Here is a 27,988-nt window from a genome sequence, read left to right on the forward strand (position 1 = left end):
ATCATATAACAAAAGGTGAAAGGTAAAACATTTATTAACAATGATTTAGTTTGGAAAGTTATTTTGCCTATAGATCAAAAGAACCAAGCTTTAGGCAAATGGTCTCCACACTGGGAATGCCCTTTTCGAATCTTAAAAGTATTCTCAAATAATGCCTATGAGATAGAAGAACTGGCAGAAGATCGTAGGATCTTAAGAGTGAATGGGAAGTATCTGAAAAGATACAAGCCAGTCATGCACGAAGTAAAGATTGCAAAAACGTAAGCATTAAACGTAGATGTCGTGGGCCAAAATGGTAAAACAATCGCCAAAATGGCTTTATCTTTATGCAAGTTAAGTAATATAAAGTAAGAAGAAAAACGATGTCAAAAAATATATTCCATTACTTCAAAGGATTAGGGGTACATTCGGTCAAGATGGTTGCATCACATGCAAACCAAAATTACAAAAAAAAAATACTGCTAAATAAAAGAAGTATTAATATTAAGGATAGCAAGATAAAAACAAAGACCCACGATGCCTCCAACACCCTTCATTTGACCCTTTGCTGCAAACCCTCTAAGCTTAGCAAGGGTAAGCTTTCCGCCTCGAACGGGTCAAGGGATCCTTCCCTGCGTAGCTTTTTTAATATCCCTTGTTTGACAAACATATGGGATAGCAATCTTCCATAAGGAAGACAAGAGGGTTTGCCTTGGCGAGAGGCAGCAACGGCAACGACTTCGGTGAGATGTTTGAAAATCATCAGTGGTATGTTGATCTTGTTTTTCTGAAGAGCACAGAGCATGAACTCCAGGTCCTCCACCATGATGCTTTCCTGATCTTCCTTTCGTGGGCGAAAGTTACCCACCAGGAATTGATGCCAAATCCTGCAAAGGAGCGTGTTGAAGGGATCATTAGCGAAAGTACTCGCTAAAACATCAGAAGTGCTCATGGAAAAAGAATTGTCAAAAACAAGACCAGAGTTTTCACATCTCATCACTTCAGAGATGAGTGTTGGAGAGATGACAATGCGAGACCCGTGGACTCGGGAAACGATGGTGGTTTTCCCTTCTGAATCCATCTGGATGGATGCAAACATCCAGAAGTTAGCCAGCATGTTTGGGTAAACAGACCCCTCTAAGATTCCCAGATAAACCTTCAAGTTCTGGGTGGCAAATACTTCATCAACATCAATGCCGTTTTGATGGAACTCTTCAGCAGATGGTTTGAACTCTTTCTTGATGGCAGAGATAATGTTGTTATAAGTTAGAGGTGTCATTGTTGCAAGAGAAAATTATAAGAAAGAGAAAACCTTGATAAAAATATGGAAGAGGATGAAGAAAATGATAGAAATGCTAAGGTTTATATAGAGGATGTTTGTCTTAAAGAGTGATTACGCTTTGAGATCTGATTGGACCGTGTGTGGGATCCCCGAGGGAAGATATGGAGTCCGCCGTTTCTAGTCTTGGAAGTTGAAGTGTAATCATGTTAGAAACTGATACACGCACGTCTTAATTAGACGTTTTGGAAAAGTGATGTCATGATTAACTGACTGTTACGGCTAGTGGAGTGGAAACGTCAAGTCAAAAATTAAGTGGCTGCGAAGAGTAATCATGTCACGTGTATAAGCTATCGAGGTCATCATGATGGTTGAAAAATAGGTTTTGACAATTTAAATTGTTAAAATATTATTTGTGACATTGCATGGTAGAATGTATGCATAATTAAGAGACAAATAATATATGTATATTCATTAGCCAGTTCGATTACAAAAAGCATAACAAGTACAAAATGGAAAAAGAATTACAAAGATATGATTAAGCAAAGTCTGAAGGGAGATTATTCTTCATTATGGAGTATTGAGAGGCCCATAAAGACAAGTGGCGTTCGATTGTGGCCTGTTGCTTCTTCAACTCTTCGATCTCTGGCACTAATTTTTGTGCCATTTTGATATGTTAAATCCCTGCTTGTACCACTTCATCTAATTCTTTTTTCTTTGTGTGCTTGATTTCTTCTTGGCGAGACTTGGCAGCTTTCACTTTCTCTTGGAGGCGATCAATCTCTTCTTCCCAAGATTTGATATTCGCTCCGCAAGAGTCGTACTCCTTTTTGAGCTTCGCACGCTCAAGCTCAAGGGCACCAGCTTTGGTAGTTGATTCGTTAGCAGCTTTCCACGAAGAACTATGAGAAGTTACTTTCGTGTTGAGTTTTTGGTCAACTTCTCGCTTTCGAAGGTTATCAGCTTGAAGCTGATCAAGCAAGGAACTTAGCGAAACAATCACTTGTGAGGTTTCGTCAGAGACTTGGAGTAGATCCACCTTCCTTAAAAGATTATTCAAACAAAAGCAGCTGGTGGAGTCTTTGCTCAGAACTTCGATAAGGTTAGTCTCAAAGAACTTTTTCTTTATCTGGCGAAGGAGGTTTGGAGTATCATTTTCCGTACCACTTTCCACCAAGATGTTCGAAGAAGTCTCAACCATGATGGGCGAAACACTTTTAGCATTCATCATAGCATTGAGGAAGCTTACAGGATCAGTGTTTTTGAGTTGCTCTAGTTCAGCTGGAGTGAGTTCAGAAGAAGTTTTGGTTGAAGTGGTTGCAGGAGCAACAATAGTATCAAAGGTCGAAGTTTCAACATTACTTGATTTATGTAAACTAGAGACTTCGTCCATAGCTTCATTCCCAAAGTTAGTGTCCTCATTTCTGGTAGATTGCTCAGATACCTCACCAGTGTTAGAGTGTTAAGGAGGATCCTCCATATCTTCGTCTTGATTGATAACGGGGGATGCATCATTCGAATGAGTATCTTCAGTATGCTCAGGGGAAGCAGCTTGGGTGCTAGGTTCATTATCCTCGAGAACTGGAGAAAGAGTGGGAGATTTTTGTTGAGGAACACCTGTTACAAAAATACATTAAGATAAAAGCTACGAAAAAATATTAATAGATTCAAGGTCTATAAAGGTATACCTTGGGGATTATCAAGGTCAAAGTTTAGAGTTGAAGCTTTGAGGTCAGAAGTAGTTGTACCTGCATCGTCCTACAAATACAAGGTAAAATGTAAACTTAACATGAAAAGTTAGGCATAAGGGATCGTTAAAGTCCAAGATTCGATACCTTGGGTGGGATGTTATCCGGGCTCGAATTATGACTTTTGACAACTGGGGTATTACCAGTGGCCTTCAAAAGTTGTTCGTCAGACGGTACTTTATCACTTGATGATGTGAGTTTTGAGGTCCCAGATCCTTTGCCTTTAACTGAAGAAATGGTGGCCTTCTGTCTTTTCTTTGCGGCTTGTCTAGTATGAGGAGGAGATTTATCCTCATCATCTGAAGCAATAGTATTCGAAGGTTTCCTTTTCGGAGTTGGTGGGGGTTTCGAACTCTGAAAATATTCATAATAAAGAAATTGAGTAATACTCAGAATACAAGCACAAATTAGAGTGTGAAAGTATATACCATTGGTTTTTTGCCAGTATTAACAGAGTCATCCCCATTTGCTTTGTTGCTTCTCGAAGCTTCAGCGCCTTTTGCGCAGTTGCTTCTTTAATGACTCGCTTTCGACCTAGAGCTGTGAATAAAGCAAAATTAGCAAACAGACAAAGAAAGGGTTGTAATCGAAAGATTTTCCAAGCCCCAACCTTCAGGTATTGGAGCCAGAACACGAACGTGCTCGAGGCCTATATGAAGATTTCCTTTGAAATTATCCAAGGTATGTTTAGTCGGAACCACTCATTCAACATGTTTTTTGGATTGTTCCCAAAGGATTTTAGGGACATTCCCACACACAAACAAGTCTGGAAAAGGAGGGCTTAGAGCCACACCAAAATCAGCACTAGGTAGTGGAGGGAATTTTGGAGGATAGAGCTTGAAAGCCACTTCATAACGTTGTTCAGGTCGAACATACATGGGTAATTTCAGCTTATCCAGTTTAGTGGAAAATTTTTCACGCAAAGTGATCGTAGCTTCACGAACGGTCCAACTAAGATCATCAGGCCTGTAGATAGTTTCAAAGAATTTTTGAAAGGCTTGAATTTCTTTAATATGAGTTGAAGTACCTTTTTTAAAGTTTGCCAGCACATCAGCAAAAGCTTCAGTTAGTTCTTGCAAAAGACTATCTGCATCGAAGATTTGCTTGTTATAATATTTTGTCCACCACTGATGAAAATCTATGGTAGAATAGAAAGCAGGTTCGAAGGAAATGGGAGAGAGGGTCGTGATGCCAACATATCTAGAGATCTTAGATTCATAATCTTCTTCAGCTGAATGCATAGTGTGCAGACACATATGACTTCTCTTTTCGTACATACATTTTGGTTTGAGTTGAACCAACCCAAATTGTCTTGATACAAGGTTAGGTTGGTAACAAAGAAGACAATAGTGGCTCTTCGGAGATCGTAGTCGATGATACAACAGTTTAGGTGTCAGAAAAGCCTCGCAGATAACCATGGATTCAACTTGTTGATCTGGAGAAGTTGTAGGGAATTCTCGTGTAAACCATTCAGGACCTACCTCTTTTTTCACAAATGGAGCCATAGAAAGACTGAAGTGGTAACGTTTAGCGAACATCATCATGTACGCTCGAAAAGTCTCACGAAGCTTTCCTGGTTCTTCTTTGGGAGTTAGGTGGGCTAGTCTAGTCCCTTCGACTGTTCGATTTCGTATGGCCATATCTTCTTCATCCACGATTCCTTTGCGTGGGAGGTAAGCTTCGAAGGTGGCGTTGAGCCACAGCTGTAGTAACCAGAAGGGTCCAGCGAAGAGAAGAGATCCCATTTTGTAATCTTTGACGAGATCTGTTGCTTCGCCAAGATTTTCATAAAGGTACCCTAAAATTAGCTGGCTTAAATTCAATTTCTTCCCAGCATTTATCTGGTTAGCCATACAAAGGTACCTCTTTGCCACTTGGAGGGATCTAGAACAAAAAACGCATCTTGAGAGCCAAAGTGCCAGGAATGCAATATGCTCTTCATTTGTTACTTCATCAGTCGAAGTGTCGTGGTGTCTTAGGATGAATGGAGTGTAAGTGTCTTTGATTTCGTTAAATTGAATGGTGTCGGTATCCATGTAGTTGGGATCGAAAACTTCCCCTGTTGGTCGAAGCCCTGTGATAGCGGCTATGTCAAAAAGGGTTGGGGTAATCATTCCACAAGGAAGATGAAAGGTGTTATGAGAAGCATCCCAAAAATATACAGAGGCTACTAACATAGCTTGGTTATATTCTAAGCCTGTCTTAGACAATTGGATTAGGTCATAAATCCCTAAATCTTTCCAGAACGAAGCCTTTTTGGTTTCTACTTTAGCCAACCAAGCATAGTAAAGTTCAGGATCTTTTGCTAAAGGGATTGATCTAAACACTTTGAGAAAGTTGGTCATATAATTCAACCTAATTTTCTCTGGAACCGTGGCGGCTTCAGTCGAAGCATCATCTGCATTGGTAGTTTCAGCTAAGATTAGGTTACCCTCTTTGTCTATTTGGTTCTTGCTAACTAAGGGTCTAGTCTTATAATAAGCAGGAAAGAATGTACCCAGAGAAGAACTACTTGAAGGATAGAAAAACACTTAGAAAGGGGGGGTTTGAATAAGTGTGGCTTTAAAAACTTGGACGATAAAAATAAATTGCACAGTTATTTTTATCCTGGTTCGTTGTTAACTAAACTACTCCAGTCCACCCCCGCAGAGATGATTTACCTCAACTGAGGATTTAATCCACTAATCGCACGGATTACAATGGTTTTCCACTTAGTCAGCAACTAAGTCTTCCAGAGTCTTCTGATCACACACTGATCACTCCAGGAACAACTGCTTAGATACCCTCTAAGACTTTCTAGAGTATACTGATCCACACGATCACTCTAGTTACAACCTGCTTAGATAACCTCTAAGACTTCCTAGAGTATTCTGATCCACACGATCACTCTAGTTCCTTACAACTTAATGTAATCAATTCTAAGAGTATTACAATTGCTTCTTAAAAGCTATAATCACAAACTGTGATATTTCTCTTAACGTTTAAGCTTAATCTCACTAATATATTACAACAGCAATGTAGTGAGCTTTGATGAAGATGAAGATTCTGAGCTTTGAATAGAACAGAGTTTCAGCAAGTTAATATGAGTTGTTTTTATGTAGAATCGTTAACCTTGCTTCTCATCAGAACTTCATATTTATAGGCGTTTGGAGAAGATGACCGTTGAGTGCATTTAATGCTTTGCGTGTTCCGTACAGCATCGCATTTAATGTTATACGCTTTTGTCAACTACCTCGAGCCTTGTTCACGCTGTGTCTACTGACGTTGCCTTTAATAGCTTTTAACGTTCCTTTTGTCAGTCAGCGTAGCTTGCCACGTGTACTTCCTTCTGATCTGATGTTTGTGAATACAACGTTTGAATATCATCAGAGTCAAACAGCTTGGTGCAAAGCATCTTCTGATCTTCTGACCTTGAAGTGCTTCTGAGCGTGATACCATCAGAACTTCAGTGCTTCTGATCTCATGTTCTTCTGATGCTTCCATAGACCCATGTTCTGATTCTGCTTTGACCATCTTCTGATGTCTTGCCAGACCATGTTCTGATGTTGCATGCTGAACCCTTGAGACAAAGCTTCTGAGCGCTGAATTATGCATACTCTATATATATTTCCTGAAAAGGAAATTGCATTGGATTAGAGTACCATATTATCTTAAGCAAAATTCATATTATTGTTATCATCAAAACAAAGATAATTGATCAGAACAAATCTTGTTCTAACACTACTATCCCCAGGTAAAGGACCCATAAAAGCATGAGTTTTTCCAGAAAGAACAAAAGGGATGATTACCTGAGAAGCGTAAATAGCGCGAGTTTCTGCTAAATTTGGGTCTGGAATGTATTGCTGGTTACCCACCTGTGTAGGGTTCTGAAACTGTTGAACCGGTTGAAGCGCATTTGAAGTCTCTGATGTGGGGATTTGGATGGTGGAAGACGCCATGGAAAAGATTGTTTCAAGAATTAGGTTTGAAACCAAAAAAGGGTTTTTTGTGTGTTTAGTTGCAGAAGGATGGAGAACAAATTTGTGTGATAAGGGGAAAACCCTGAAGGCTAAAGCTTGGGTATTTAAAGGTTTAGTAAGAACTTTTTCAAATCGTTTTGAATAAAGGTCAAAAGGACACGCGGCAAGAGATGATTTAATCTAACGGCGGTCGAACAGTTATTAGCCTTACTCCTAGTATCTAGGAGCGATGATCACAAGTAATGACAAAACGTGGGAACGCACGTTTTGAAGAGACGTCTTTGAAAATGACAAGACGTTTTGAAAGATAAGTCATAAATGATTATGACGTTAGTCAGATGTCTTGGAACTCTAAAAAATATGAGTAAAGCGATTTATCATGACAAGAAACGCCTATTTCTCTTGTTTGTCGAAACAGGCATTTATTGGGGGCAATTTGTTAGCTGGAGATTTCGATTGAAGGATATGTTTCTTGAAGAATTAGAGTTCGAAGAATAAAATGGCTTTCGATGGCCATTCCTGAGAATAAATGGTTTTTTAAAAGGCCAATTCCGAGGATGTTATTTATGATGAAGATGATTGAAATCGAAGCTGAATCGAGATAGATTGTCTTTAGGACTTAAGCGTTTTTCGAAATACAAGAGTACTGAAGCTTAGAGTATTTCGTTGCATTCTCATCAAAGATCACGTTGCCACGTATCGAAAGAGGATTCAGGCGGGAGGATTTGAATTTCGAAATATTCTGTGTAACCGAACAAGGACAGATGGCGCCCCAGGGATTCGAAACGCATGCATGTGAGCAATGTGGCATTTGGTTAGTGTAGGACCGTTAGGGTCGAATTAGTATAAATAAGGGTCTTAGTATCAGGATCCGGTGTGTTCATTTTGTACAAATCACTCACAAATCACTCAAGTATCAAGTGTTAAGAGAAAGAGTTCGCTGAGAAATGTACGTATGACACCACACTTTTAATATGTTTGTATTTCTATTTACAGAATCAAAGTATCTTTAAGTTTCTTTTACTTTTCGCCCAGTCTTTCCTTCAATTCCAATTTTCTTTTCGATAAGTCTTTACATTATTGCACTTTACATTTCTGCACTTTACATTTCTGAAGTCTACATTTCTTTACATTTTCGTCAAAGTTTCACTTACATTTATAACCAGTTTATATTTCAGTTGTGTACATTATTTGTTAGTTTATTTCGCAAGTTATTTACACGTTCATACTATAACCAAGTTTCGAAGTAAAAGACCAACAAATATGAAGCAAATTATCTCGAAAGACAACTATTTGACTGTGTCCTAGGATCAATCTAGTCGATCCTGCAAGTAACCAAAGTATATTTATAGTTTGGAGGACTAGCGGTTGTTTACCGGAAATCACCGTAAACAGTGAGAAGATACATGAGTGAACCAAGAGTGTCACATATGAAGGCTTCAAGAATAATTCTAAGATACCTAAATGGATTGATACACTATGGAATTCTATTTTGACGAGACTCTAAAGGCGAAGAAGCAACAGTTACTTAATTTTCAGATGTTGATTGGTGTAGAGATAAGGAAGATCGAAGAAGCACAACTGGATAATTATTTCAAATATTTGGTGCCCCAATTTCATGTTGTTCGAAGAAACACCTGTGGTGGCATTATCATCGTGTGAAGCTGAATATATAGCAGGATCATATGTTGCATGTCAAGAAATTTGGATTAGATCTTGAAGAAATGGAGGTCAAAGAGAAGAAACCTCTTGTGTTACAAATAGACAACAAGTCAATCATAAATCTAGCGAAGAATCCAGTTCTGCATAGAAGGAGTAAGCATATTGAAGCTAGATTTCACTTCCTGAGGAAAAAGGTAAATTGAGGTGAATTTGAAGTTAGGCATTGCTCGAGTGAAGCACTGTTGACCGACGTTTTCACCAATGGATTGAAGATCGACAGATTCCTAAATTTAAGAAAGAAATTAGGAATAGTACAGATTGACTATTTTTAGAGTATGTTCGACAACTTGGATTATAGTGGGGTATGTTGAGATATTATTGGATATTGTTGAGATATTATTGGATATTAGATATAATATCAAATATAATCAAAGTTGTGTAAGCCCAAATTCAATCAGGATTGTATATAAATAGTCATAGTCTGTATCATTATTTGTAGAATTCGATTCAATAATATAATCCATATTTCTTTTATTCTCTCCTCACTAAAAGTGCCTCACGCACTAACAAATCTCGTGTGGATTATTTTAAATGTGGATTTAATTATTAATCAATAAATGTATTTTTATGTCATTTTATATTTATCAGCTTGTTAAACCGCTAATTTTATCAAACACTTTAATTAGATTATCAGCTATCACTCGTCACACTCATCAACCATAAGTTATAAGTTATAAGTTAACTTATCATCCAACCGTTAATTTTATCAAAGAGAATCATAGAAAGTGTGATATTATATAGAATATACAGTAATAATTTCATATTATAGCACATGGTCTATTAAACAAATTAATTAAATCTAAAATATATTTTGTTTAAAAAATATTTTCTACATTAAAATATTTGAGAATTATTTTCTACATACCAATACAGAAATGCTATATGTACACCAAGGTGTTACACTACACCGTATAAAGCTAGGAGTTTTTTGTCATTTATAAAAAAAATAAGGGCATGGTGGTAAATAACAAGTGAAGGTTAGGTTAACAATAATGAATCTCCTTTCAGACTCTTTTCTCTCACGACTCTTCTCTCTCTCACGGCTATCTTCTTCCTCTCACACACAGCTACTTTCTCTCTCAAAGTGACTCTCCTCTCGTCTCCATTCTCACCGCCGCTCGTCTCCATTCTCACTGCCGCTCGTCTCCCTCTCACACGGTGACTCTCCTCTCGTCTCTCTCTCACGGCGACGGCAACTCACGGTGACGGCGTCTAACGGCGACTCACGGTTACTCACTGCGACTCACGGCTTCTCGTCTCTATCTCACGGTGTAGTATATTTTTCCCTTCCTTTTTATCACCAAATGTCTCTATTTTTTTGTCTTAGTGTGTTTAAACTTTAGGGTTTTTAGGGTTTATCAGATCTGTTTTGTACTGATTATGTCTTTATTTGATCTTCTTTTTCTATTAGGTTGATTGATTTATTTTTGTTGATTTATTGCTGCAACCATGTCATCATCAAAAAATTTGCACAAAAATGAAGTAAGTTGATTGATTTTGTTTTGCTTCTTGTTGTTGATGTACTGAATATGTCTTTTAGTTTTGTTATTTTGGGTGCACTGATTGCTACTTATTACAGTGAAATTAATAAAAAAAATTCTCCATAAATTTAAGGTACGATTGAGGCATTGCTGTATCCCTACTAATTTGAGCAGAATCAACGAAAAATTAACTGCAGTTCAACGTGCCCATATCGAAAGCACCCCATTCAAATGGGCGTTGGATATTTCTAACGACTTCTCAATATCGGGTGGTTTATTATGGGAGTTAGTAAGCAGATGGAACTCACGGAATAGGGGATTTCGGGTTAGGGAGAGGATAGTACCATTTACTGCTGTGGATGTTTGTTTTGCTATTGGATTATCTATTGTTGGTAAGACCCTAGTTGTAGAAGAAGACCAAAAATGTGAAACATTAGGCCTATTTAAAGGGGCTGAGGTAACCGTTACCAATATTTGCAAACAACTTCAGAAACACAGGAATAAATTAGTTAATTTTTCTAGACTTTACATATTACTCGCATTTGCAGAGTTTTACTTTCCAAAAACCGGGGATAAGGTATTCACGGGATTTATTAAACACTTGGATGATTTGGATTCACTTGAAACATATAGTTGGGGTCTTGCTGTTTATAATTTTGTGGTTGCTAGTTTATGCGAGTCTTCAGCTGTGTTGATAAAAGGAAAAAACAAGTCACAGAGACATTTAAATGGGTGTGCTGCCGTATTGCAGGTATATGGATTATGTAACTTTATAGTACCATCTTATATCTTGAAATATTTAATTTACATATTATATTTCTTATAGATTTGGGCATTCAACCACTTATCATTGGGGAATGCACCTGCTGATTCTAGGTTAACTTTTCCACGGGTATTGAATTGGCCAATTATACGCATGCAGAAGCAAACTATTGATAAGGCATTTAACAATAACATGGTAGTATTTTTAGTGTGTTTTAATTGATAAATATATGTTTTAATTTGTCGTTTGTTTGACTTGACTTTTTTTTGTTAGATAATTGAAAGAGTGGTTGCAACAGAGGAAGAATTGATCAACAAATTGTGAACTTTATCACCGAAGATGAAGTCGGAATTGCTGTTGGAGATAGGGGTGGCAAAACGGGCCGCCCGCCCCACCCGCCGCCCGCCCCGCCTTATGCCCGCCAAAAAACGAGCGGGGCGGGCATGCCCGTCAAGTAAAATGGGCATCAAAATCATGCCCGCCCCGCCAAGATGGCGGGTTAGCGGGCGGCGGGCTTACCCGCCTATTTTTATTTATATTTTTTTAATAGATTAATATGCTTTTTTTACCTTTTAATTAAACTTTTCACTTATTTTTTAAAACAATTTTTTATAAAAGTAATTTTTTAACAAATTTACTCTAAAAAATATTACATATATTTATAAATAAATGTATAAAATAAACCATCAAGAATTGCAATTATTAGAATTAACTAAAAAAAGAGTGAGTTTTGGAGGAAGAACGGGTTTTGGCGAGCGGCGGGATTTGGCGGGGCGGGTATGGCGGGCGGCGAGTTTTGGCGGGGCGGGCTTTGGCGAGCGGCGAGCCTAAAATCCAAACCCAACCCGCCAATTTTTGGCGGGTGAGCGGGCGGCCCTGCGGGCCCCGGCCCGTTTTGCCACCCCTAGTTGGAGATGTTGGACATAACACTCCACCAAATGTTGATGCCAATGTTGTGGAAAACCAACCAAAGTCTACCTCCAACATGGCTACAAGACTTAAGAAGAAACCAAGGACGAAGCGTGGACAAAGTAGTAGAATGAATTTATAATTAATTAGTGTTGTAGTGTAGAATTTGGTAGAATTTGATCCAATTTGTAAATATTGACAATTTGTGGTAGTATTTTGTTTCTGTGCACAATGTATTTTGGCTATGCTATAGTAAAATATGTGGTTAAAATGTTGTGTATGTTATAGTTCATTTTGTGGAGACACTAAATTTTGATGTGGTGATTCATTAACCAAAATTAAGTACTGCATTTTGAAGGCTGGACGTGCATTTACCAGATTTAGACTCCCATTAACCAACTTCCAGCACTATATTAACCAAGTTTATTTTTTTAATTTTCCCCTTATTTAAGTCTGGGCATGCATTAACCAAGTTATACCTTTCGTTAACCAACTTCCTGCACTATATTAACCAAGTTTTGTTTACTTTTTTTTTCTTCATACAAGTCTGGGCCTGCATTAACCAAGTTATACCTTTCGTTAACCAACTTCCTGCACTATGTTAACCAAGTTTCGTTTACTTTTTTTTTTCTTCATAAAAGTCTGGGCCTGCATTAACCAAGTTATACCTTTCGTTAACCAACTTCCTGCACTATATTAACCTTCTACTTCCAGCACTATATTAACCAAGTTTATTTTTTTAATTTTCCCCTTATTTAAGTCTGGGCATGCATTAACCAAGTTATACCTTTCGTTAACCAACTTCCTGCACTATATTAACCAAGTTTTGTTTACTTTTTTTTTCTTCATAAAAGTCTGGGCCTGCATTAACCAAGTTATACCTTTCGTTAACCAACTTCCTGCACTATATTAACCAAGTTTCGTTTACTTTTTTTTTCTTCATACAACTCTGGGCCTGCATTAACCAAGTTATACCTTTCGTTAACCAACTTCCTGCATTATATTAACCAAGTTTCGTTTACTTTTTTTTTCTTCATACAAGTCTGGGCCTGCATTAACCAAGTTATACCTTTCGTTAACCAACTTCCTGCACTATATTAACCAAGTTTCGTTTACTTTTTTTTTCTTCATACAAGTCTGGGCCTGCATTAACCAAGTTATACCTTTCGTTAACCAACTTCCTGCTTTATATTAACCAAGTTTCGTTTACTTTTTTTTCTTCATACAAGTCTGGGCCTGCATTAACCAAGTTATACCTTTGATTAACCAACTTCCTGCACTATATTAACCAAGTTTCGTTTACTTTTTTTTCTTCATACAAGTCTGGGCCTGCATTAACCAAGTTATACCTTTTATTAACCTACTTCCTGCACTATATTAACCAAGTTTCGTTTACTTTTTTTTTCTTCATACAAGTCTGGGCCTGCATTAACCAAGTTATACCTTTGATTAACCAACTTCCTGCACTATATTAACCAAGTTTCGTTTACTTTTTTTTTCTTCATACAAGTCTGGGCCTGCATTAACCAAGTTATACCTTTGATTAACCAACTTCCTGCACTATATTAACCAAGTTTCGTTTACTTTTTTTTTTCTTCATACAAGTCTGGGTCTGCATTAACCAAGTTATACCTTTCATTAACCAACTTCCTACACTATATTAACCAAATCTAGGCCTGTATTAACCAACTATTTTATACATTATATATACCAAAAAACGTTAATACAACTTCAATAAAGTTACAATAGTGTAACTTTTACATGACAAAAGTAATTCGACAAGACTGCAACATTCCACATGAATAACCTGCACCACCAAAATACCTTGATTTAGTGTATGCAATGTTTGAACAAGATTTAACAAAAATGTTTGAACACCATACCATCATGTCAAATTTGTCAATAGCATAATGTGTCGGTCTTCCCCAAAATATACATGTTGTCAAAATAGCATAATATGTGTTGGTCTTCCCCAAAATATACATGTTGTCAAAAACAAAAAATTCCCAAAATCATCATCAATTTGTACAAACTTGAGATGAACCCACCAAAGGTGTTTCACATGTTGTCAAAAGATCCATGAATGACATATTACCTCCAACCTGAACAATAACATACAAACAACTAAAATATGACTCACATAAAAATTAGTGACTTAATAAGTACACATAAGTTTTCCTCAACTAATACATATGAATTCCTCAAATATTACATAAGAAATCAAACATTATTTAATACAATCTTATAATGGACACAAACCACGATATTTGAATCTAAGCAATGTCCTCCATTATCAACCTCAAGAGATGATTCTACACAAATGTTACTTCCGAGCTGACTTCCCACCATTCCAATATTGCACTCCTACACATTTAGAGAAACAATAAAGTAAGATTACACTAAATTATATATGTATTTCAATAAGATATCATTTATGAACGAAAAGAGACATACTGTAGTAAGCTCAATGTGATCACTTTTTTTGGTTTGCTTCCTTGACCTCTTAACAATCGTGTCAGAGACAGATATTTTTCTTTTAGATGGAGGACGACCTTTGCGCTTGACATGTTTTGGGCTACGAATGTGATTACTATTGATTGGATTGGAATCCTCATTGAGATTTTCTTCAACAACTGCACTATCCTTTATGGACATATTGGAGCTAAACAAATTTAATGTTTCATGGAGGTCATCAGTAGCCTCATCTGAATCAGCAGCTACTTCAGCAACCTCATAAAAGTGTTTGCATAATTTGTCAAACCTGTCCATTTTTTGCTTCAATTCTGTTACACCATAACTAGTCTTTATATATGAATGCTTCCTTTTAATATTTTTTTCCATCTCATTAAAATGTACTTATCTGGAAGGCTTGTAATCCTCTCCTGACTACACACGGATAACACATGGCGGCACACAATACCTCTAAACTCAAACAATGAGCATTCACATTTGAAATCATGGTTTTCCTTGTTAAGCACAACTTTTAAGACTCGCTCTTTACGTATCTCTCCAACTAATATCTCCTCCAACACATGATACGTAGCAAAGCAACCTTCCACGTCTTTCAATGAGGTAGAACAATTCATTTTAGATCTGAATTCCACTTGAATTTCCTTGAATTTGGCATGAGTATACTTATTTTGGAATTGCTTCTCAATGGTCGAGTTTGACCCACATGGAATTGTTGTATCCATCGAATTAAAATCAGCTTCAAATTCCTTTTCTGCCCGACTTCTAAGAGCGTTATCATATTGTTTCACAAATTGATTTAGACTTGTTGTAGAATTTATATATCCATCAAAGAAAGCATGTATGCTCTCACTACGCTGCGTAGTAGACATACCAGCCCAAAAATATTTCCTTAACAAAGTTGGTGCCCACCGATGACGCTCCATATACAACCCTCCCAACCAATCATTCTCTTGGAGATTAAATTTTTCTATGAACAAACTCCATTTTTGTTCAAAACCATCTGTTGTGAATGTATCATAGACTGCTTCTTTCATTGCATACTTGATCCTTTTGTATTCACCATATCCGCTAAGTTTTTCTGGAATTTTTTTCATTATATGCCATAAACACCACCTATGACGAGTTGTAGGGAAGACTAACTCAATAGCATTTTTCATAGCCTTACATTGATCGGTCACAATACCCATAGGTGGTTTTTCTAACATACAACGAAGCCATGACTTGAAAAGCCACACAAAAGAACCTGTGTCTTCACCTGATAGTAATCCACAACCAAGTAATGTTGATTGACCATGGTGATTCACACATACAAATGCAGCAAAAGGCATGTCATACTTGTTAGTCAAGTATGTTGTATCGAAAGTTACAACATCGCCAAAATATTCGTAAGCGTCTCTACTTCTTGCATCCGCCCAAAATACATTCCTCACATGAAAATCATCATCCAAATCTATGTCATAGAAGAAATTTGTATTTTGTTCCCTCATTTTACAAAAATAACTTATCAAAGCCTTACCATCACCTTCTTTTCCAATTGCACGACGTTCTTTGTTAATATAATTCCTCACGTCCTTTTCACAAAACGGAATATTTTCATGACCGCCTGCATCTTTAACTAGTGATTGAAAAGTCTTGTTGATCCTTACTCCCGCATCATCATTGATTTGGATTGTTCTTCTCACGTGTAAGTTCATTTTCTTGTTGGCCTTGAACAATCTTGCTTTCGTAGGACGAGTTTCATGAGAATGGATAGATTCAAATTGTGTAATGTACCACAAACCATCTTCTTTCATTTTAACACAAATCTTGGCAGGACAATTTTTCGCTCGAGATGGTAGTGTCTTTAACGTGCATGAAATTTTTGAAACAGTTGATCCCCCTCTTGAACATGAAAGTATTAGGTAGTTGAGCTCTCCATCATCTCCCTTTTTCGATGACCTAATCCTCCATCCGAAACCCTTTTTCAAAGCATACTGCTGATAATATGTTTTAACTTCCTCCACACAAGAAAAGCACATTCCAATTTCGGGAACCCAACGTGAATCATCACCATCACCATCACCGTGATCAACTTCTACATCTTCCCTTTGACTATCTCCTGAATCTATCAAAATGTTTAAGCTATCCATTACGACACACAAACTGCACAAAATATGCCAATTAGATGCATAATATAAATTTATAACAAAGTTGGTTAATAATGTTCAAAAAGATGGTTAATATTGTGTATAACTTGGTTAATAAACTGCCAGACTTGACTACAAATTTATCACATTCTTTATGATAAAGTTGATTAATACTGTGACACAAGTTGGTCAATACAGTTCCGAAAATGGTTAATGAACCAACATGAGTAAATACATGAAATTGTTTAACAGTAAAAAAACGTGGTTAACGATGTGAACAAAGTTGGTCAATATGGTTTAGAACTTGGTTAATGAACAATCATGAATAAATATGAAATCAATAACGTTCTGTACTAATCTTTCATTATAAACAGTACAAATATGAATCGAAAGAAAAAAATTGATAACACAAATCATGATACCTAAAAGCTTAATGACTTAAATCTTCATCTTCTTTGCTTAATGATGTCAAAGAAATTTCTTTTTTTCTTCATCCAACAATGGAGGAGTTTGGTTGGAGATGGTAAAGAAAAAATGGTGGGAGAAGAAAAACAGTAAAACTGACGCGTAGAAGAGAAAGAAGAAGAAAGTATGTGACCTTGTGGTTGATATTAGGAGAGAGAAAATACAGTAGCATATGGTCCACATACAATAAAAGCAAAGATATGAACATTATTTAATTAATTTATTCAGTATAATTGAACAGGAAGTTGGTTAACGAAAGGTATAACTTGGTTAATGCAGGCCCAGAGTTGTATGAAGAAAAAAAAAGTAAACGAAACTTGGTTAATATAGTGCAGGAAGTTGGTTAACGAAAGGTATAACTTGGTTAATGCAGGCCCAGACTTTTATGAAGAAAAAAAAAGTAAACAAAACTTGGTTAATATAGTGCAGGAAGTTGGTTAACGAAAGGTATAACTTGGTTAATGCATGCCCAGACTTAAATAAGGGGAAAATTAAAAAAATAAACTTGGTTAATACAGTAGAAGGTTACACTACACCATATGGTCCTGTTCAATTATACTGAATAAATTAATTAAATAATGTTCATATCTTTGCTTTTATTGTATGTGGACCATATGCTACTGTATTTTCTCTCTCCTAATATCAACCACAAGGTCACATACTTTCTTCTTCTTTCTCTTCTACGCGTCAGTTTTACTGTTTTTCTTCTCCCACCATTTTTTCTTTACCATCTCCAACCAAACTCCTCCATTGTTGGATGAAGAAAAAAAGAAATTTCTTTGACATCATTAAGCAAAGAAGATGAAGATTTAAGTCATTAAGCTTCTAGGTATCATGATTTGTATTATCAATTTTTTTCTTTCGATTCATATTTGTACTGTTTATAATGAAAGATTAGTACAGAACGTTATTGATTTCATATTTATTCATGATTGTTCATTAACCAAGTTCTAAACCATATTGACCAACTTTGTTCACATCGTTAACCACGTTTTTTTACTGTTAAACAATTTCATGTATTTACTCATGTTGGTTCATTAACCATTTTCGGAACTGTATTGACCAACTTGTGTCACAGTATTAACCAACTTTATCATAAAGAATGTGATAAATATGTAGTCAAGTCTGGCAGTTTATTAACCAAGTTATACACAATATTAACCATCTTTTTGAACATTATTAACCAACTTTGTTATAAATTTATATTATGCATCTAATTGGCATATTTTGTGCAGTTTGTGTGTCGTAATGGATAGCTTAAACATTTTGATAGATTCAGGAGATAGTCAAAGGGAAGATGTAGAAGTTGATCACGGTGATGGTGATGGTGATGATTCACGTTGGGTTCCCGAAATTGGAATGTGCTTTTCTTGTGTGGAGGAAGTTAAAACATATTATCAGTAGTATGCTTTGAAAAAGGGTTTCAGATGGAGGATTAGGTCATCGAAAAAGGGAGATGATGGAGAGCTCAACTACCTAATACTTTCATGTTCAAGAGGGGGATCAACTGTTTCAAAAATTTCATGCACGTTAAAGACACTACCATCTCGAGCGAAAAATTGTCCTGCCAAGATTTGTGTTAAAATGAAAGAAGATGGTTTGTGGTACATTACACAATTTGAATCTATCCATTCTCATGAAACTCGTCCTACGAAAGCAAGATTGTTCAAGGCCAACAAGAAAATGAACTTACACGTGAGAAGAACAATCCAAATCAATGATGATGCGGGAGTAAGGATCAACAAGACTTTTCAATCACTAGTTAAAGATGCAGGCGGTCATGAAAATATTCCGTTTTGTGAAAAGGACGTGAGGAATTATATTAACAAAGAACGTCGTGCAATTGGAAAAGAAGGTGATGGTAAGGCTTTGATAAGTTATTTTTGTAAAATGAGGGAACAAGATACAAATTTCTTCTATGACATAGATTTGGATGATGATTTTCATGTGAGGAATGTATTTTGGGCGGATGCAAGAAGTAGAGACGCTTACGAATATTTTGGCGATGTTGTAACTTTCGATACAACATACTTGACTAACAAGTATGACATGCCTTTTGCTGCATTTGTATGTGTGAATCACCATGGTCAATCAACATTACTTGGTTGTGGATTACTATCAGGTGAAGACACAGGTTCTTTTGTGTGGCTTTTCAAGTCATGGCTTCGTTGTATGTTAGAAAAACCACCTATGGGTATTGTGACCGATCAATGTAAGGCTATGAAAAATGCTATTGAGTTAGTCTTCCCTACAACTCGTCATAGGTGGTGTTTATGGCATATAATGAAAAAAATTCCAGAAAAACTTAGCGGATATGGTGAATACAAAAGGATCAAGTATGCAATGAAAGAAGCAGTCTATGATACATTCACAACAGATGGTTTTGAACAAAAATGGAGTTTGTTCATAGAAAAATTTAATCTCCAAGAGAATGATTGGTTGGGAGGGTTGTATATGGAGCGTCATCGGTGGGCACCAACTTTGTTAAGGAAATATTTTTGGGCTGGTATGTCTACTACGCAGCGTAGTGAGAGCATACATGCTTTCTTTGATGGATATATAAATTCTACAACAAGTCTAAATCAATTTGTGAAACAATATGATAACGCTCTTAGAAGTCGGGCAGAAAAGGAATTTGAAGCTGATTTTAATTCGATGGATACAACAATTCCATGTGGGTCAAACTCGACCATTGAGAAGCAATTCCAAAATAAGTATACTCATGCCAAATTCAAGGAAATTCAAGTGGAATTCAGATCTAAAATGAATTGTTCTACCTCATTGAAAGACGTGGAAGGTTGCTTTGCTACGTATCATGTGTTGGAGGAGATATTAGTTGGAGAGATACGTAAAGAGCGAGTCTTAAAAGTTGTGCTTAACAAGGAAAACCATGATTTCAAATGTGAATGCTCATTGTTTGAGTTTAGAGGTATTGTGTGCCGCCATGTGTTATCCGTGTGTAGTCAGGAGAGGATTACAAGCCTTCCAGATAAGTACATTTTAATGAGATGGAAAAAAATATTAAAAGGAAGCATTCATATATAAAGACTAGTTATGGTGTAACAGAATTGAAGCAAAAAATGGACAGGTTTGACAAATTATGCAAACACTTTTATGAGGTTGCTGAAGTAGCTGCTGATTCAGATGAGGCTACTGATGACCTCCATGAAACATTAAATTTGTTTAGCTCCAATATGTCCATAAAGGATAGTGCAGTTGTTGAAGAAAATCTCAATGAGGATTCCAATCCAATCAATAGTAATCACATTCGTAGCCCAAAACATGTCAAGCGCAAAGGTCGTCCTCCATCTAAAAGAAAAATATCTGTCTCTGACACGATTGTTAAGAGGTCAAGGAAGCAAACCAAAAAAAGTGATCACATTGAGCTTACTACAGTATGTCTCTTTTCGTTCATAAATGATATCTTATTGAAATACATATATAATTTAGTGTAATCTTACTTTATTGTTTCTCTAAATGTGTAGGAGTGCAATATTGGAATGGTGGGAAGTCAGCTCGGAAGTAACATTTGTGTAGAATCATCTCTTGAGGTTGATAATGGAGGACATTGCTTAGATTCAAATATCGTGGTTTGTGTCCATTATAAGATTGTATTAAATAATGTTTGATTTCTTATGTAATATTTGAGGAATTCATATGTATTAGTTGAGGAAAACTTATGTGTACTTATTAAGTCACTAATTTTTATGTGAGTCATATTTTAGTTGTTTGTATGTTATTGTTCAGGTTGGAGGTAATATGTCATTCATGGATCTTTTGACAACATGTGAAACACCTTTGGTGGGTTCATCTCAAGTTTGTACAAATTGATGATGATTTTGGGAATTTTTTGTTTTTGACAACATGTATATTTTGGGGAAGACCAACACATATTATGCTATTTTGACAACATGTATATTTTGGGGAAGACCGACACATTATGCTATTGACAAATTTGACATGATGGTATGGTGTTCAAACATTTTTGTTAAATCTTGTTCAAACATTGCATACACTAAATCAAGGTATTTTGGTGGTGCAGGTTATTCATGTGGAATGTTGCAGTCTTGTCGAATTACTTTTGTCATGTAAAAGTTACACTATTGTAACTTTATTGAAGTTGTATTAACGTTTTTTGGTATATATAATGTATAAAATAGTTGGTTAATACAGGCCCAGATTTGGTTAATATAGTGTAGGAAGTTGGTTAATGAAAGGTATAACTTGGTTAATGCAGACCCAGACTTGTATGAAGAAAAAAAAAAGTAAACGAAACTTGGTTAATATAGTGCAGGAAGTTGGTTAATCAAAGGTATAACTTGGTTAATGCAGGCCCAGACTTGTATGAAGAAAAAAAAAGTAAACGAAACTTGGTTAATATAGTGCAGGAAGTTGGTTAATCAAAGGTATAACTTGGTTAATGCAGGCCCAGACTTGTATGAAGAAAAAAAAAGTAAACGAAACTTGGTTAATATAGTGCAGGAAGTAGGTTAATAAAAGGTATAACTTGGTTAATGCAGGCCCAGACTTGTATGAAGAAAAAAAAGTAAACGAAACTTGGTTAATATAGTGCAGGAAGTTGGTTAATCAAAGGTATAACTTGGTTAATGCAGGCCCAGACTTGTATGAAGAAAAAAAAGTAAACGAAACTTGGTTAATATAAAGCAGGAAGTTGGTTAACGAAAGGTATAACTTGGTTAATGCAGGCCCAGACTTGTATGAAGAAAAAAAAAGTAAACGAAACTTGGTTAATATAGTGCAGGAAGTTGGTTAACGAAAGGTATAACTTGGTTAATGCAGGCCCAGACTTGTATGAAGAAAAAAAAAGTAAACGAAACTTGGTTAATATAATGCAGGAAGTTGGTTAACGAAAGGTATAACTTGGTTAATGCAGGCCCAGAGTTGTATGAAGAAAAAAAAAGTAAACGAAACTTGGTTAATATAGTGCAGGAAGTTGGTTAACGAAAGGTATAACTTGGTTAATGCAGGCCCAGACTTTTATGAAGAAAAAAAAAGTAAACAAAACTTGGTTAATATAGTGCAGGAAGTTGGTTAACGAAAGGTATAACTTGGTTAATGCATGCCCAGACTTAAATAAGGGGAAAATTAAAAAAATAAACTTGGTTAATATAGTGCTGGAAGTTGGTTAATGGGAGTCTAAATCTGGTTAATGCACGTCCATTATGCTTATGTATATGTCGATTGATAAATGCCTATATGTGCGTGCTAGTTGGTATGTATATGCTAATGCCAATGCGTATGTATGTATGCTGATGTGTATGTATACATGGTGATCCCCATATTTTATCTCCTTATAACCCATTGAATTTTTTTAAACCATGCAACGACTATGCTCATGCCGACTAGTAATGCTTATGCGTAGAATGTTTTTGAGCGAAACTTCAGGTTTCAGTCTCCTTCTAGACCATTAGGTCCTGAACCAATCCCCTGGTACCCTTTGTTTTTTTTTGAATTGTCTAGACATTTTGATGTATGGGATGTTTTAACCAATGTGTGATGCGTGACTTAGTAAGTTTAAATAATGCCCCAATGATCGTGGATAACCAAAGCGTAGATAGCTTGCTTAATGTAATAAGGTTGTTTGTGAGGGTAGGGTGTGATACTAGCTTTTGAACTCGAAGATCGCAGTAGTGGGAGAGAGATTTATCGGGGACTGTAAAAGTATGAGGATATCCTTTCCTTTCATCGTATGTCTTGCTTCAGTTTGTTGGGTATTTTGCGGAGGTTCGCCTTAATATGAGCTTGGACGCAGTTTTATTGTAGTACACATTTTGAGATGGCTAGCCCCATTCTTGGTTTTGTAATACGACGCCCCTTGATTGGAAGACTCTTGGGATCCACTCCTTTTGATTGGGCCTCGTAGTGTTTTGCCCCAACATTAGCTTTTGAAAAATATGCCCCTCGATCTCCAAGACATGAAGGAAGTATCCTTAGAGGGGGTTCAAATTTCGCCATGTCGTGAACTTGATATGCGCTGCCCCATTTTTTATAGTTGAAAGGTCTGCCCTTAATCTCCGGGATATGGAGTGCTATCCAAGGTGTGGTATCAATTTGATACGGATTGCCTCGAGTATTTTAATTTTGCACTCAAAGTTGCTTCACAGTGGAACTTGGGTCCACCATTAAGATATGAACTGCCCCAATATTTGGATTTGTAAAAGATATGCCCCTGAGTGTTATTGCTTCAAGATGCGACCCAAGTCGATTGGATCTTAGGGTGAATGCCGCTAGTTAATAGGATTTTTGTATACCCCTGTTATCATTGGGATTTTGCCCCTGGTTAGGAGAACCCCCTGGACGTGGTTCCCCCATTCAAGAGTCTTTATTAGAAATGATCGCCTTTGATTAAACCAGTTTCGAAATCTCCTTGATGCTAAGTGTGTATTTGTAGATAAAGTTGTACCCTTTGAGAAGTAATTCCAACGTGAAGTACATGCAAGTTTTGAAATCGAAGTTTGTTATGAATCAGAAATGGATGATTAGAAATGGATGTTTGAGGAAGTGAAGTGGTTAGCCATTAACAAACAATAAGAATCAGTTTAACCAAATTAATGCCAAGTATTCTTTCGTAGTTGACCGAGCTTCAATTAGGACTTTTGAAGGTTGTAATGTGGCCGTGGTTCGCAGTTTAAGAAACACAGGATATAAGGCTCAAAATTTATTTAACCCACCCCTTTCTCCTTGATGTTCTCCAATCCTAAGGTTCGTTTAATCCAATGAATGTGTTTCGTTTGCAAGAGAAATGTTTCAGTTCAGATAATGAACGGAAGCATTAGTGAAGATCCAAGCACCGATGAAAAATGTTGTAGAGATCCAAGCATTGATAGGAAGCTTCGATGATTTAGCAGTCACAAGATTATCCTTTGTTTTTTGCTTTTGTTTTGTTTTTATCCCTTATTTTTGCATGGGTCAATTCTTTAGAATTTTGTCCCTCGGGATGCCCTGATTTTTGCCTAAGTCAAATTTTGTTTTCTTTATAGAGTTTTCCATCTGACTTAGCGGGCCCTTTTTTTTTTAAATTCTTTTTTTTCTTTTGAAAATTTACTTTTTGGATTTTGAATAATGTGACTGCCATGTTGACTTTAGTTCGTAAACTTTGATGCTTCCTCGATCTCGAATGATGTATTGAGGAAGAAGATGTTGTGAATGTTATCTCCATTGCTTCCTCAATCTTAGATGAACGCGGGGAAGAAGATATACTTGAACCTTTGCTTTGCTTGACTGATTCTCTTGACCACAAAATACACCATTGAATTAATTGAAATCTACCCTGCCCCTGGTTGAAATTAAGATTTATTTGAAAAATAGAAACCAACTCCAACTCCTGGCTCGAGGGGGTTGACTACGGATTATCTCCTTATTTCTCCACTGTTTAGGGATTGAAACAATGCCTTACCTCATCAGCTCGGTCTTACATTGAAAGCATATGTTTAGTAAAATTTAGTTATTTGTATTTTGTTATTCTCCTTTAAGTTTGTTAATAATTGAAAGTGGCAAGTTGAAATAGAATCGAAGAGTTAAAATGGAAAGTCGTAGTAATGCAAGAGCGAAGGGAATGAATTAATTCCAAAACATGCATGATTACTTTATTAGAATTGTAAGTTGGAAGGTACAACGCTTATACATGGTAACACTTAACGATTGTAGGGGTTGCAATTTTGACATGATAAACACCTATTAATCCTAGGGACAATCTCCTTTGTTAATCCAATGAATTTGTTTAACTTCTTAGTTCTGTGACTTGTTGAAGTAAAGGGTGACCTCTAACTCTCCTTGGGCATACCAATTTTGTTCGCTGGGCAATTGATCTTAGCGTAGGGGAATCTTCGATGAGAACAGAATCTGAGGCGAAGACATAGGCAATCGTCTTTCGTATGTATATGCGTAAATGATATCTGAGGCGTGTAAGCCTTCCTCGTGGCATTGGATAGTCCTCTTAGCGGAGAGTGAGTATGACCTATCCTTCGAAGGACCAAATCCTGACATAAATCTTAGCGGCGGGTTTTCGTCACCCGGAACTTCATGAGTTTCCTTAGACTGAACCTCTTTTGCATTTTCTTGTTTGTTCATAAGATCCTTCATAAATCCCAACATCCGAGTCGTAGGCGTAGGCAGGCATGTAGCTTGTACAGTGAAGGGCGTCCTTCTCTTCTTGTAGAACCAAGCTTATTTAAATCTCCAATAGTTAATTCTTCTCTCTCCATAGTTCAGGACCTTTTTCGAGTTCCTTCGTGAGTCTCGAGAAATCAGCTAGCATAGCAAGGATGAATAAGGGTGCAGGTAGAAATGTAAGTGCAAACGTATGGATGTATGAAAATGAAAATGCGGATGCGTGGGTATGCAGAACACTCCTTTTTTTCCAGTGTATGTTAGACCTCCTTATGTGCAATGCAATGCAGACGTATGGTAGATATAACCCTAAGGATAGCCTATACGGGTTTAGAGACGGCATTAGACCCAATGACATCCTTACAATATAAATGTTATGACATACCAATAGAAATCCCTATAGACTAGGGAGTACGTGGGATATAGCACATGGTGACCGTTCAAGACAATTACCAAATCTCATGGCCATCTAGAGGTCGTTTGACGTGCATTAACGAAGATGTCCTTCGTGGGAAGGTTCCTTACGAAGAACACAACCTTTTGAGGATAATGACGAACAAAGTGGAATCCCTACAGGCTATGGATGGAAGATGTATAGACGAAAATCCAAGTCCTACAAGTCAGGTGACGCACGGGAGCAAGCACATGGTGACCGTTCAAGACAGTCACTAGATCTCATAGCCATCGAGAGGCCGATCGACGTGCATTAATGAAGATGTCCTTCGTGGGATGGTTCCTTATGAAGAACACAACCTATCTAAGGACAATGTCGGACAAAGTAGAATCCCTACAGGCTGGGGATGAAAGATGTATAAACCGAAATCCAAAACCCTACAAGCTAGGGGATGCGCGGGAGCAGGAACATGATGACCGTTCAAGACAGTCACCAGATCTCATAGCCATCTAGAGGCCAATTGACGTGCATTAACGAAGATGTCCTTCGTGGGAAGGTTCCTTATGAAGAACACAACCTATCTAAGGACAATGTCGGACGAAGTGGAATCCCTACAGGCTAGGGATGAAAGATGTATAAACCGAAATCCAAAAACCCTACAAGCTAGGGGATGCGCGGGAGCAGGCACACGGTGACCGTTCAAGACACTCACTAGATCTCATGGTCATCTAGAGGCCAATTGACGTGCATTAACGAAGATGTCCTTCGTGGGAAGGACACGTCGTTATAAAAATACATAGACATAAAAAGAAAATCCCTATAGGCTAGGGAGTGCGTGGGAGCGGGCACATGGTGACCGTTCAAGACAATCACTAGATCTCATGGCCATCAAGAGGCCAATTGACGTGCGTTAATGAAAGTGTCCTTCGTGGGAAGAACACGCTCTTCTGAAAAGAAAACCCTACAGGCTAGGGACATGGTTAGTAAAGCATTGAAACGCAATTATGGTAATAAAAAAGCATAAATCATATAGTCCTAGGTTCGTAGGTTCAATATGACGGTGTAAGGTAGTCTACCCTTCCCATAGGTGGTTCTAAAAAGGTCTCATGGGGTCCATCATAGCCTCCGAGACTTTTTGTCTCTTTGGATTTTAGAAGGATCATTTACCCATGAGGTTCGAGTTTTAGGGGTAGGTTCCCAGAGAGATCAGCTAAATACCAAGTCCTGCCCTCGACAAAGTCAAGCCTCGTCTCGGCCATTTCCGGGTACTTAACCCACTTTGAGTGGAATTATCACTAAGATTCGTAGGCGATGCAAGTCTCCTCCGGTCTTAATGATAATTCCCACACTTAAGGTTTATAACATATACATATATAATCCCATCAACAAGTATAATAAAATGATAATTATATATATATATAGAACAGAAATAATGAAATAAATGTATAAATATCCACAGAAAAAAATAATAGAAACATCAAACAAAATTGAAAATCCTAAGACTAAAGGGTAGGTGAGTTGATTGAGTCTTGATAAAGAATCTTGATCTTTATCAGAATTAATTCGCTCGAGGCGAAGAAATTCGATTCAAGTTTGTTTATTAGGTGACTCGCCTTGGTTTCGCAACCGTGTGCCTACGTATCTCCATCAAAAGATGAGAGAAATCAGAGTCTCGTAGTTCAGGGTCGATTGAAAAAAGAGTTATCTTTTTAGAATTAATTCGCTCGAGGCGAAGAAATTCGACTTAATTCATTTACCACATTTTTAGCGATAGCGTTTGATTATTGCTCTAGGCATAAACCAATCCGCATGAATTTTAATCGTGTTTTGAGCAATTGATGGGTGCGACATCGGGAGTCGACCAATTCGAAAATGTAAAATCCACTCATCGTATTTATTTGAGAAAATTAAAATTAATTTGATTACGAAAAAAATTTGATATTGTATCTGTCTCGGTGAATTATTTGCAAATGAATAAAGTTATATCTCAGTCGTGGAATTAAAAATATGTAAATTAATTAAATAAATAAATCCAAACATTTATTTCTTTTGTATATATAACTAATCAATAAAATAATTATACCAGGTGTAGAGAAAAATCATTGTTAAAAATTAATAAAAAAATAGAGACAATTGGGTTTAAAGTCTAAAAAAACTAATATAATTTACTAACATAAACATTCATTATTATTATAATTATAATAAATAACAAGGAGAAAATTGCTGAGAAAAAAAAGAAAAAGGGGGCGGGTATCTTACCGGAAAAAATTATTGGAACAATTCAAACTTAACCCAAGACCAATCCCTCAGCGACATGTGGCAGGAAATATAGTAAAGAAATAAAAAAAATTAAAATCAGCATACCTTATTTCTATGCATCTTTTGCTGTCACAAAGAATTCGCGAATAGAAAATGCGAAAAAAAAATCCAAATAACCATGTTTAATAATTTATTTACACCAAAAATCATGTTTTCGGAAAAATTACCGGTATGACCAGGTTTCAGAGGTGGTCTCCACATAGGAGCCACCTCAGGTGGCGCCAACCACCAATTTCACACAA

At 36.7% G+C, this 27,988-nt stretch overlaps 2 protein-coding genes across 2 annotated transcripts; one reads left to right on the plus strand and one right to left on the minus strand.

The window, feature by feature from the left end:
- Positions 1 to 13,858: 13,858 nt before the first annotated feature.
- Positions 13,859 to 16,441, minus strand: LOC131641577 (protein FAR-RED IMPAIRED RESPONSE 1-like). The gene is made up of 4 exons (XM_058911878.1): positions 14,697 to 16,441; positions 14,295 to 14,601; positions 14,079 to 14,204; positions 13,859 to 13,942 (listed from the first exon to the last, which is right to left on the minus strand). Exons 1-4 carry the CDS (start codon positions 16,439 to 16,441, stop codon positions 13,859 to 13,861), a joined length of 2,262 nt encoding a protein of 753 aa, XP_058767861.1.
- Positions 16,442 to 16,938: 497 nt separating this feature from the next.
- Positions 16,939 to 20,734, plus strand: LOC131641578 (protein FAR-RED IMPAIRED RESPONSE 1-like). Its single transcript, XM_058911880.1, has 7 exons — positions 16,939 to 16,961; positions 17,145 to 17,162; positions 18,139 to 18,264; positions 18,331 to 19,896; positions 19,992 to 20,298; positions 20,389 to 20,514; positions 20,651 to 20,734. Exons 1-7 carry the CDS (start codon positions 16,939 to 16,941, stop codon positions 20,732 to 20,734), a joined length of 2,250 nt encoding a protein of 749 aa, XP_058767863.1.
- The last annotated feature ends 7,254 nt before the right edge of the window (positions 20,735 to 27,988 follow it).

Source organism: Vicia villosa, unplaced genomic scaffold (genome assembly GCF_029867415.1).
Source record: "Vicia villosa cultivar HV-30 ecotype Madison, WI unplaced genomic scaffold, Vvil1.0 ctg.003865F_1_1, whole genome shotgun sequence".
In the NCBI taxonomy this organism is placed as follows: domain Eukaryota; kingdom Viridiplantae; phylum Streptophyta; class Magnoliopsida; order Fabales; family Fabaceae; genus Vicia; species Vicia villosa.

Bases quoted from the DNA above. Each gene is read 5' to 3' on its own strand.
- LOC131641578 (XM_058911880.1), top strand. From the start codon at position 16,939: ATGGAGGAGTTTGGTTGGAGATG. The intron at 19,897-19,991 runs GTACATTTTAAT...AAAAATGGACAG, and splicing joins ATTACAAGCCTTCCAGATAA to GTTTGACAAATTATGCAAAC. The intron at 20,299-20,388 runs GTATGTCTCTTT...CTAAATGTGTAG, and splicing joins ATCACATTGAGCTTACTACA to GAGTGCAATATTGGAATGGT.
- LOC131641577 (XM_058911878.1), bottom strand. From the start codon at position 16,441: ATGGATAGCTTAAACATTTTGATAGATTCAGGAGATAGTCAAAGGGAA. The intron at 14,602-14,696 runs GTACATTTTAAT...AAAAATGGACAG, and splicing joins ATTACAAGCCTTCCAGATAA to GTTTGACAAATTATGCAAAC. The intron at 14,205-14,294 runs GTATGTCTCTTT...CTAAATGTGTAG, and splicing joins ATCACATTGAGCTTACTACA to GAGTGCAATATTGGAATGGT.